General features: G+C 41.7%; 2 protein-coding genes across 2 annotated transcripts in view; both read right to left on the reverse strand.

The window, feature by feature from the left end:
• Positions 1-874: 874 nt before the first annotated feature.
• Wsck (tyrosine-protein kinase Wsck) lies at positions 875-5,722 on the reverse strand. The gene is made up of 3 exons (XM_080266302.1): positions 4,289-5,722; positions 3,364-3,663; positions 875-1,420 (listed from the first exon to the last, which is right to left on the reverse strand). The coding sequence occupies exons 1-3, from the start codon at positions 5,720-5,722 to the stop codon at positions 875-877; spliced, it is 2,280 nt and encodes a 759-aa protein (XP_080122428.1).
• A 6,653-nt stretch (positions 5,723-12,375) lies between these two features.
• The window catches only part of CDase (neutral ceramidase), a 37,958-nt gene continuing 37,844 nt past the window's right edge, over positions 12,376-12,489 (reverse strand). The window contains exon 14 of the mRNA XM_080266446.1: positions 12,376-12,489. This exon is cut by the window's right edge and continues 77 nt beyond it. Within this exon, the coding sequence (XP_080122572.1) occupies positions 12,468-12,489 (22 nt within the window). The 3' untranslated portion in view covers positions 12,376-12,467.

Raw genomic sequence — 12,489 nt, forward strand, 5'->3', positions numbered from 1 at the left:
GTAGTAATATAAAAAAATAACCCACTAAATTATGGTAGTGAAAATAACTTCAGTAATAATATATAAATGAGGGGTTACTGTAGTGAAAAACATTAAAGTAATAAAATAAAAATGAGATGTTAGGCTACTGCCACGAAAAACACTTAAGTAATAATAAAAAAACAGAATGCAACAATGATGATGATGATAACAATGATATAAAAAAAAATGAGTTGACAGGTTACCATTAACCAGAACTGCTATGTAACACCACAGGAACAAAGAATGTCCCTGGAAATTTCTCTGATTTACCTTACCAATAACACAGGATATGATACCATACAATAAAATAAGCCACACGCCCTTCTTTGTAACTTGAACTTGATTGACTATGACAACTGAAACATGAGAGTCAATAGGAAGACACAAAATCATCACTCTTATATCATCCTTCGTCCTGTCACACTGATCTGCTCAGTGTTACAGTCCTGAATATATATAACAGCTTCATTTGACACATTAATTTGTAGCGACATGATCATTTCTCATAGTTTACTTCATCAGATTAAGTACTTAGCTTAGGTTTTCAGATGATAACGAGATTGCACTTGCATACATTACTTATTTGGAAACTTATACACTGCACTGTATATATATATATATATATATATATATATATATATATAATGTAAACACTCTAATTCAGTGTTACATTACTAAGTTTCATAGCTTTCATCACATGATTTCATGGAGAATTATACAGGTCTCATTGCAACTTATCAAAAACTTGTTGGTTACCTGTTTTGGTCATTATAGTAACAAAGGAATGATGAACTTCCGACAGGAGAGATACTAGGATTAAAAGAATATGACTGCCATCACATGGGCATGCAAATTAATCCATAAATTCAAGATGAGGAGCATACTGCTGATACTGGAATGAGGGGTACAGTGAAAACAGGAGATGTGGTGATATATCTTCCGAAGCCAAGTGCTGAAGACTGGCCTCCAGCTCAGTGAAGGATGGACGTTCATCTGGGTCATGCTGCCAGCAGTTTAACATGAGCTGGTACAATTCATCCCCAACATACTGGGGTTGTGGCAGCCGCAGCCCTCGCATCACTCTCCCAGCCACCTCTTCTGTGCGCACTTCAGCATACGGAGTGCCACCTAATGTACACACTTCCCATATCAGACAGCCAAATGACCAGACATCACTTTGGGGGGACAACACTCTGCTACGCAGTGTCTCAATGGCATGCCAACGTTTGTAGTCTGGCACATAAAGATCATTGTGGTAGTGAATCAGACCAAAGCCAGTAACTTTGGGTCGAGTGCCATCCACAATGACCACATTCCTGGCACACAGCTGGCCATGAGTCACGCTGTGGGATGCCAGGTGGTCCATCCCACGGGAGACACCTATTAAAATTTCAATAGCCTGAAAGACAAGAACAAAATTAACAGGAAATGGAAAAAGTACCATAGGCTGTACAAATATAACAACCATTACATAAATATTTCTCTATTATATTACAATACTATATTTTATACAGTATATAACACTTTAGCAGTGCAGTGCTTTGTTGTCCCATTATTATACTTGATGATGCATTACATAATCAATACCGTACTGCATTTGCAGCAGTGAAGTTTATGCTTCACTTATGAACTTTCAAATCATAATACAGTACATTAAGTGCAAACGTGATAATATTACAGTGGGAATAACTGCATAACCAACTCCTTGTAACTCTTAAACCCACCTAGCTTGGGGGACATCTTGTTAACTTTATTCTTGCCATCTCCAGACAATTTTACTCACCTCAGGCTTGGTCTTTGGAATGAGAGGGGCAATATGCAGCCTCAATAACAGCTTCAAAACACAAGGCTTTTCCTACACTAAATAAACAGTGTATGGCAGCAACAAGAATAATCTAAAAAGGATGTCACCCAGAATCAGGGGGTTAAAATACTACATGCAACTCCATGAATTCTTTAATTTTCTCCATCATCATAACCCTGCTAAGCTCATGGTGTCACCCAGCCTTCACCAATCAGGATCATACTCTTGCGGGGTCTGGAAGCTGTCTAGCACCTTCTTTGCCATTTATCTTGCTCCTTACACTTTAGTACTCTCTTGTGTATTATCTTAGCTTTTCAATGATGACATAATCTTTCCCATCATAAACGAGATTATCAGTGTGCCATATGCTGAAATACTACGGTAAAGAAAATGTGCCAGAGAGCCTCCTTCACAGATATGAAAACAGGCCTCAGTGTGCAGATCCAATAGCAATAAAATACAAAGGTACCTGTGATGGTGTGACACCGTCTTCCACCAGCGGCTCCTGATGTGGGAATTAAGGAGAGAGTTGGAGTCTAAAGTAAATACAGTTTTCAACTATCTTCACAGAAAATGGTGGGTTTTATTACAAGACCCTCCATCTGCTAGCTCAAAGGTTCTAGTGCCAGCAAAATCTATACAGACAAGTACCATAGCTAAATCAGACTACCCATACAGTGTACAGTGCCTAATTGCTTCACCAGAAATTATAATTACACTGACACACTAGCCAGACACTCAAAAAATCCCTCAAGTGAGTTATTTAACAGTCTGTTAAAGACAGGGAGTAGCTATTAACTGTCAACTAGAGCTACATAAAGAGAGTCAACTGTCAAAAAGCTACCTAAAGAGTGGGTAACTGTCAAACAAAAATAGAGTGGTAACTGTCAAATAAAGACTTAGAGTGGTAACTGTCAAATAAAGATCCATAAAGAGCAGCACCTGTCAAAGTCACATGAAGTGTGGTAACTAAAAATAAAGGTAGACAGTAAAGATAGTTGAGTTCTGACAACTGTACAATAGATGGTTTGACATACCTTCAAATTCTACTCACCTGGCATTCCAAGAGAGTACAAAATGTGCAAACTTCCTCCACGTACACAGGGTAATGTGATACTATGATCATGTCAGAAAACAGATTTATATTGGCAAAAGAGAAATATAAAAACTGTTAGAAATCACTAACTGTTAAAAAAAAACATAAAATAATGTCAGTCTGGATATAGGTAGCTACTGTATTTCAAATTCAACTCACCTGGCAGTCCAAGTGGAAAACCCAAGATAATAAGACACTGTAATATGGCCGGAAAAAATTGCTGATAAATTAAGAAGAAAAAAGGTTCTACACATTTAAACTCACCTGGCATTCTAACAGAGAGGAAAACCCACAATTCTTCTCAGCATACTTGGGCTAAAGCTGGACAGCACTAGTCAATGTCAGAAAATACACAGGTTAAGATAGTCAAGCACCAAGTAAAGATAGATGTGGAGATAGTTAACAGTCACATAGGGTTTCATATACTGTTAACTCAACTTACCTGGCATTCTAATAGAGTGGAAAACCTGCGATTCTTCTCGGCATACACAGGGTAATGCTGGACGGCTCGACTCTCCACTAACTGGTTCTTTAGAGTGGCAGTCTCGTACTCAAAGGCCACTGAAATGACACTGAACTCCTCCATCAACCCCACCAGTGAGATGACATGTGGATGTGAGCCAATGCGGACATGAGCATCAAATTCTCTGAGCATCTGCGTCTTTCGGCTGCCCCCCAGAGTGTCGTCCTCTATGCGCTGGACTAGAACATTCATCTGGTTGCCTTTATTCAGCACCACACCCTGATGAAAGATTGTTCTTGTTTAATCTACTGAGCCTAAGGGAATTTCTTAAGTAATACAATCAAACTCTTGTAGCATCTGTGTCTTACAGCTGCCCCCCAGGGTGTTGTCCTATATGTGATGAAGTAGGGCACTGATCTGGTTGCCTTTGTTCAGTACTAAATGCTTCTAGAGGATAATGCACAGCATAAAATTAAATCAGTATTGTTATTGTTCCTACAAAACTCAACAAACCCGTTCTACAACCATTTCTGCACTCACTTCAGCAACCTTTCCTCTTACATATGGAACCATCACAGTCACCATCAGTGGTACCATACAACATTCACCCTGGCTTTATGGCATATAAAAAATAAAATCAGATGATCAAGATCTTGTAAAACCCTAACAAGCAATCAGAGAACCACACTGTCGTGATAACTGCTTATATCATTCTACATGTATTTAATGGTACAAAAAAAAAAAAAATCTGCATAGTCAATATATACCCTAATTCTTAAATACTACTGGTAAAAAAAAAAAAGCTCAATAACTTAGTAATACACTTCTGGAAACAAAAAACTAACAATTTAAAGACATTACTATGTATTAAAAGAGAGAGAGAGAAAGAGAGAGAAAAAATTACCTTTCTCACATCTCCAAACTTGCCGGTGCCAATATCTCCAACAACGTTAAGTCCTTGGTGAGGGATGATCCAAACCTTCTCCTTCAGCTGACGATAGTAGTCTGTTGGCGGGGTGTCTTCATCTATGTAGTGAGCCCCGACTAAATACCCATTCTCTGTGTCTTGATTTGGCTGCTGTGCGTGAATTGCAAGCTCCTGATTTTCTGATGACTGACGATTCTTCTTAACTACGAGCCTTAGTCCGATGTAAACAATTATTGAAACTACTAAAAGGAAGCCACAGAGTCCAATAGCTATAGAAAGTCCTAAGATAACTTTTTTATTATTGGCCAGCTGGATGCTTGTCTGTGACTCCCTATTAATGACCTCACCAAAATTTAGTACTGAACTCTCATGCTGCTCATGAACTGAGGGTGAATATGCAGATTTGGTTTCATTAAGTGTGCTCAGAACTCCAAGAAGAATGTGATAATCTCGTCCTTCTTTTAATGGAGCATTGTAATATCTGCCGTAATGCTTTGTGTCCCCAACCGTGAATGTGCTCATGAAATTGTCCGCTAAAAACTGGGCAGTGATATAAAATGGAATATCATCTTCCATTGCTGATTTAACATCTTCCAATAGTTCTGGCTGCAACTCAACATTGACAGTTTCATCTATGACCACAACCTGATAAGCTGTAATCGGGCCACTGGTTGGTGGAACAGGCTGCAACTGCACAGTAATGGTGGTTGGGGTGCGGGTGAGTATCTGCGGTGTAGCCGGTGTCTCGGGTTTGCCAACTTTGGTCCACATCTCTCTTGTCTGAGGATAACCCAAGCCTTTGGTTGATGCTGCCTGCACACGCACTGAATACTTTGTGCCTGGATGAACACCATGAAGCACAGCTCTGGAAGTCTCAGCCGAAAATGACCATGTCAAAGGTCTCAGTGCATCTCTCTCACTATATGTAAACACAGGTATCGCTGAAACCTGATACTCCAAAATTTCTGAAAGTCCTTCAGCTGGTGGCTGCCAATTAATATGTAAACTGGAAGGCTGACTGTCAACCTGAGTAAGAGAAACTGGAGGACCTAAAACACCCTGACCAGTTTCAAATACATTAATGGCACCTTCACCCCCACACTTTTGTGTACCATCAGCTGAGCACTGGGTAGTGCAGAGATCAGACGGGCTGCCTTTCAATGTCTCATTACAGTAACATTGATCTCCACCAAAGAGACCTGCATATCTCATTAGTTTTGATTGGCATTCATCAATACAAGCTGTTACACTTGTTCCACTCATGGGACTTGACGACTGATACAAAAAGGTGGGTCTGTGTCCCTCTACAGAGAAGCATCCTACAGGAACAAAATCTGTCAGCGCTGACGCCTGAGATCGGGGACATAACAGCAGCACTGCCAGCAACAACCAGGTTTCCTTCCCCTTCATCTGCAGATAAAAAGAAAAATACCAGGTAGGTGGGCAGGTAGGCAGGTAGGTAGGTAGGTAGGTAGGTAGGTAGGCAGGTAGGTAGGTAGGTAGGTCAGTAGGTAGGTAGGTAGGTGCAATTCACAAAGTCCCAGCAGGCAATAAAGGATAACATTTGTGACAAAAGTCTGAGAGATGAGGTAGGTAGGTAGGTAGGTGGGTGGGTAGGTACTATAGGTAGATAGGTAGGTAGGTAGATAGGTAGGTAGGTAGGTTGGTAGGTAGGTAGGTAGGTAGGTGGATAGGTAGGTAGGAAGGTAGATAGGTAGGTTGGTAGGTAGGTAGGTAGGTAGGTAGGTAGGTTGGTAGGTAGCTGGGTAGATAGGTAGGTAGGTAGATACAAAGGTAGGTGGGTGGGTGGGTAGGTAGGTAGGTAGGTAGGTAGATAGGTAAGTAGGTCAGAAGGTAGATAGGTAAGTAGGTGGGTAGGTAGGCAGGTAGGCAGGCAGGTACATAGGTAGGTAGGTAGATAGGTAGGCAGGTAGGTAAGTAGGTAGGTAGGTAGGTAGGCAGGTAGGTAAGTAGGTAGGTAGGTAGGTAGGTAGGCAGGTAGGTAGATAGGCAGGTAGGTAAGTAGGTAGGTAGGTAGGTAGGTAGGAAGGCAGGTAGGTAAGTAGGTAGGTAGGTAGGTAGGTAGGCAGGTAGGTAAGTAGGTAGGTAGGTGTAATTCACAAAGTCCCATCAGGCAATAAAGGAAAACATTTGTGATAAAAGTCTGAGAGATGAGGTAGGTAGGTAGGTTGGTAGGTAGGTAAGTAGATAGGTAGGTAGGTAGACAGGTAAGTAGGAAGGTACATGGGTGCAATTCACAAAGTCCCAGCAGGCAATACAGGAAAACATTTGTGACAAAAGTCTGAGGTAGGTCGGTAGGTAAGTAGGTAGGCAGATAGGTAGGTAGGTAAATGCAATTCACAAAGTCCCAGAAGGAAATAAAGGAAAACATTTGTGACAAAAGTCTGAAGATGACCCTTCCCTTATAAAAAAAAAAAAAAAAAAAAAAAAAAAAAAAAAAAGAGGAAGGCAAAAAAGAATTAGGCTATTTGCAAAACCTTTAAATTTACTGTATTGAATTTTCCAGCACTAAGGCTCAGATTTTAGTTCCATAATTTCACTATTACTAAATACACAAATAAAAATGGAAGATAACTTACTATTTCCCACAGTGTGTGTGATGAATAACAAGGATTTTCAGCAAATTTTGAATTGAAGCCCACTCCTGTGATAATGAGACTCAGCTATACAGTATACCATGTAGGAAAAAAATATAGAACCGCATTAAAAAGCACACAGCCTTCCTAAATATCATTATTTTCAAAACACGTGATTTTCTTATTCATCCCACTAATAAACAAACATTGACTCTGCTTGTACCATTCACTGTATCATTCCATAACAGCACGCAGTCTGTTATTGTACACTCTAATACCATACCCAGTTATCACAAGTGTAATTATGAACAAGCTAACAAATATTGGCAAATTACCTTAGTTTAGTGCTGAATTAAAGCTCAGTCATCGCTATTTCCGCAACCACACCTGCCTGACACACACACAAACAACAAGCAACTACCAACCAAATAACATATTTATTGAATTGCAATAATTTCAACTACACATATAATTTAGTGTGTACAGTTTCACTCTCTCTTAGTTATGATCTATTTTATTTGAAGGATCTGCCAATGAATGCTCGGTTAGATGGAAGAGAAAATGCTATGATTATGTTGGTAACTATGACTACAGCACAACAACATGCACAGCAACTGATGGATTTTGGCTTCGGTTTTCAATTACGCTTCGCTAAAACAGATTTATGACCATCAATTTACAACGAGTTCTCTAATGACTCAAGTTCATTTGCAAATCAACTCTTTTCTACCTCTGCACTGTTAACAATACTGTAACATAAGCAAAGACGCATGTGACAAAGCACAGTCTATCAGAGGATCGGAATGGCGACTTGGGAGGGAGGATGTCTTCCGTTTGAATTCTTGGTTTCTTTGTTTTCATCATTCCTCTCATCACCTGCGCTGTTTGGAGTGCTGTGGTTTCGTATGATGATACCCCAGTGTGTAGTCCATCCATCAAGAATTCTTAAAGTTGGTCAAACACATGAAAATGATCTCAAGTCCCCATAGAAGTCCCCTCCCCTCCCCACCCCCCCCTCTCTCTCTCTCTCTCTCTCTCAACCACAACACTAAGGTTACAAGACTGAAGGATCGATTTGACTAGTAACCAAGGAGAATCATTCTAATCTCATAACTAAAGTTCATCCCTAACTCCTTTCAGTCCAAGTGATGGCCAAGTGCTGCCAGACTGGAGGCCTGATTAGACTAGCAATCAAGAAGGCTAATTCTTTACGTCATGCACGCACGACTAATCCAGTTGTGGGAGTGGTCCAGCTCTGTCCGACAATACATATATATACATGAGGAGGGGCTTCCAGAAACAGGGGGGAGAATTTATACAATCTGAAGGGGGGAAATGGGGGCGAATTCACCCCAGGTTCATCTGGACATGAACCAAATGTAAAGGAAGGCTGAATAATCCCCCTGCAGCCCACCAGCCTCCTTTAGGGGGAGAAAGATGTAACCGACAGGTGTCTGTACGAGTTTGCCAGGCAGCTCCACCGCCCAGTAATATCAGTGCCACCACTGGAAGGTGCCCCTCTTCAGCATCCCATTCAGTGGCGCTGGAGAGGGACTACTGCACGTGGTGGCATCGATATAACCGGATGTCTTCACTTCCCGGTAATACATACGTCCCTTAACTCCCGCCCTATCTCTCAAAAGATGCATGGTGAATTGCACATGGTTAATTTCAGTCTGCAGTCCACCTGGTTCCCATTCAGATGAACCCTGGGCCACAGCAACAATGTTAACCCTTTCAATCAGATTATTTTTTAACGTGTTCTTTCTGTCACCACACGATTTCCATTGGCTCAAGGGAGACATTTGGCAGTGATGGGGTTAGAAGCTACCTTGATCAATTCCTTCAGGTCTAGTAGCCCTTGCCAAGCTAAATAAGTCTGGATGAACAAGCTAAACAAGACACAAGACACCTTTAATAACCGTACCCATGCCAGCACATCCCAAAAGGTGTTGTTTACCTTTGGATATACCCTTCAAACACGCCAGCTGCACACTACACACACCTTAAACACACCCCAGATGCACACTACACACAACTCAAACACACCACAAATGCACACTACACATAACTCACACACAACCCAGATGCACACTACACACACCTTAAACACACCCCAAATGCACACTACACATAACTCACACACAACTCAGATGCACACTACACACACCTTAAACACACCCCAGATGCACATTATACACACCTTAAACACACCCCAGATGCACATTATACACACCTTAAACACACCCCAGATACACACTACACACACCTTAAACACACCCCACATGCACACTATACAACCTCAAACACACCCCACATGCACACTACACACACCTCAAACACACCCCACATGCACACCACACACACCTCAAACACACCCCACATGCACACTACACACACCTCAAACACACCTCAGATACACGCTACACACACCTCAAACACACCCCAGATGCACACTGCACACAAACACACCCAGATGCACACTACACATACATCTTAAACACACACCAGATGCACACTTCACACACCTTAAACACACCCCAGATACACACTGGACACACCTCAAACACACCCCAGATGCACACTGCGCACACCTTAAACACACCCCAAATACACACTGCACACACCTTAAACACACCCCAGATGCACACTACACACAACTCAAACACACCCCAGATGCACACTACACACACCTCAAACACCCCAGATACACACTACATCCACCTCAAACACACCCCAGATGAACACTACACACAACTCAAACACACCCCAGATGCACACTACACACACCTTAAACATACCCCAGATGCACACTACTGTACATACACCTAAAACACACCCCAGTCACACACTGCACACACCTCAAACACACCTCAGATGCACACTACACATAATTCACACACACCCGATGCACACTACACACAACTTAAACACACCCCAGATGCACACTACACACATCTTAAACACACCCCAAATGCACACTACACATACACCTCAAACACCAAATGCATACCACACACACATCAAACACTCCAAATGCACACACACTACACACACGTCAAACACACCCCAGACGCACACCAGACACACCACTAATATCCCCCACCCCTCCACAAGGCCTAAACCCCTGTGGATGCGGCAAAAATTAATGGAAGCGAAATAATAATGTTCACAAAACTCTACGGCTGCAACGTGCCAAATTTCACCCTTCAAACAAGTACAGTGATTTAGTGAGTGAGCGTGTGACATGGTTAGAGACACCCACTGTATTGGCTACCTCTGCAGCCGAGGGAAAAATATATAAGTGAATTTACAGGTCATCATCAACATCAATATCATCCACATCTCTTTTCCCAATCTAGAATGGGGTGAGACAGTGTCTAGAGGAAATAATAATAATAATAAAAATAATAATAATAATAATAATAGCACTCCTCCTCGTCCTTTTACTACTACTACAACTACTACTACTACTACTGCTGCTGCTACTACAACTACTACTACTATCAATAGGGAAAACTAATCAAAGTCTGCCCTAACTGAATGGGCCACACACTCATTCACTCGCCATTCAAGCCCCTAGAATCCCGACCCCACCTCATACGCATATACATCCACACTTGCGCACTCCAGTTTACGCTACGTCTAAGTTGTCCCCTGATATATATAACCTACAGTACTCAATTTCCATGCAGAATTTACACTACTAGGTGAACAAGGCATGAAAGGAAACTGAGTCTACCAATCCAACCGCCACCAAAATTGACCCCAAGTTCTTCTATATGAGCTAACCATTGCACCATTGACCCCCTTCCCAAAAACCCACACAGAGGAAGTTAAAATAAAAGTCCTTATTAAATTCAACATTATATTTTCTATGAATGCCCAAACTAGGCTTACAATCTCCCGTATTCAGAGTGGCCTTAGAATCCCGTAAAGCCTCTTCCTTAGCGATTTATTCTACTTATTAAAATCTTTTCAGTATCAATACAGTGTGGATTAGTAACACAGAAGAGGGTATTGGACAGTAAATCGCTAAAGAAATGGTGCTGCGAAATCGAAGGCACTGAGAATAGGGCAGTAAGTTGCTACTGTTGTTGTTGTTGTTGTGGTCCCAGCATCATATAGACGTGGGCGAGATCAACGGCATGAAACTGGCCATTTCAACCGCACGCTCCCAGAGACAGCTCTTTTGTTGAGGCTATGGTGAGAGCTTGTGTTGTGTGTGTGTGTGTGTGTGTGTGTGTGTGTGTGTGTGTGTTAGTGGACTGGTTTGAATTTATTCTGTCTTGGAATTTACGAAGCAAAGAGTGATGGCCGCAGCACAGTCTGGCCAGGTGCACTCTTGTCTCTCTAGGATGGACAGTCTCTGAGGGATGAATAAATGACAGGGGTTCGTGAAGGATGCTGTATGGCTGGGGGGTTTTGGATGGTTGTGGTGGCTATGTTTTGATGTGAAGTGTACGGTGCGTTGTGTTTCGTGCCAGCCACAGTGTAGACTAGATGCACTCGTGTCTCTAGGGGAGCTGCAATAAACTGAGAGCAAAATGGATTGTAAGTTGCCTTTTGTGTTGGTGTGTAAGTAGAAAATGATGCCCATATCGTAGTGTGGCTGGGTGTACTCGTGTCTCTCTGGTAAGTAGAAAATTTAAACTGCGAGGTAGTGAAACCCTGACTAAATGGGAAGGTCAGAGGCCAAATATCTTCATTCCAATGACGTCTTTTTGTACCGATGGTTTACATATGTTGTTACCAGATCATTTTACTCAGGACAGCCACTAGCTAGTTACGTGTTAAATGACAGCTGTAAAAAAGTTTCTCCTGATTTGCAGTGGCATGGACATAAGGGTGCCCGGGCTGATACTGGCCTTCCATGAAATATGTCTGGCCACCCCAATGACCACCCCAAAATTCAAAGAGAAACCCCAGCGCCCCCTTAAACAGTTCTCCTCGGGCCACCCCATATATAGGTATGGTTATTTTTTTTTTAAATAATCCAAGCCACGCACCCGCTAAGCTGAATAGAACAATCTGGAAACATCAAGAATAAACTAACACTTACGCAGCCGGATTTAAAGGGCTTATCGCAAAACTAGCAGAGAGTTTAGGCTCGTATTCCCGTCGACTAACCAGGCCCACCAGCACCTCTTCCTTACTATTTTAAATTTCTATTTGGCGTATCAAACCACTGGGGCGGGAAGTATGTATTTCAAAATATTCTTGCCATTTCAAAATTTCGTTCAGCTATGGGAAGACTATTTAAGCCTAAGTCAGATATAACCATAATAAATCCCTTTAATACACGAAGCCTTTACTAAGCTTCAGTAAAATCGTTGTGACATAAAACTAATACCCAGCTTCGGAGGCTTAACATCCTCTTGTGCGCAATTTATCCCACCTAAGTCGAAAATAATGATACAAAAAACAGAAGATGGTATTAAGATTAAATAATAAAAATAAACGGCCCAGGATGAGGTAACAGCAAGACATCCAAGTCCACGGGAATAAACGAGTCTTCAGGAGAGGTAGGGAAATCTTTGGGCATGTATCTAGGTCGGTTAGAATCCAAATATTCTCAAC

The sequence above is a fragment of the Coenobita brevimanus genome, chromosome 20, assembly GCF_032717465.1.
Source record: "Coenobita brevimanus isolate Jiangsu-jjx chromosome 20, ASM3271746v2, whole genome shotgun sequence".
Classification (NCBI taxonomy): Eukaryota; Metazoa; Arthropoda; class Malacostraca; order Decapoda; family Coenobitidae; genus Coenobita; species Coenobita brevimanus.

Excerpts from the sequence above, each read along its gene's own strand:
- Wsck (XM_080266302.1), bottom strand. The coding sequence starts at position 5,722 with ATGAAGGGGAAGGAAACCTGGTTGTTGCTGGCAGTGCTGCTGTTATGT. Across the intron at positions 3,664-4,288 it reads AGTTTGGAGATGTGAGAAAG|GGTGTGGTGCTGAATAAAGG; the intron begins GTAATTTTTTCT and ends ATCTTTCATCAG. Across the intron at positions 1,421-3,363 it reads CCACTCTATTAGAATGCCAG|GCTATTGAAATTTTAATAGG; the intron begins GTAAGTTGAGTT and ends CTTGTCTTTCAG.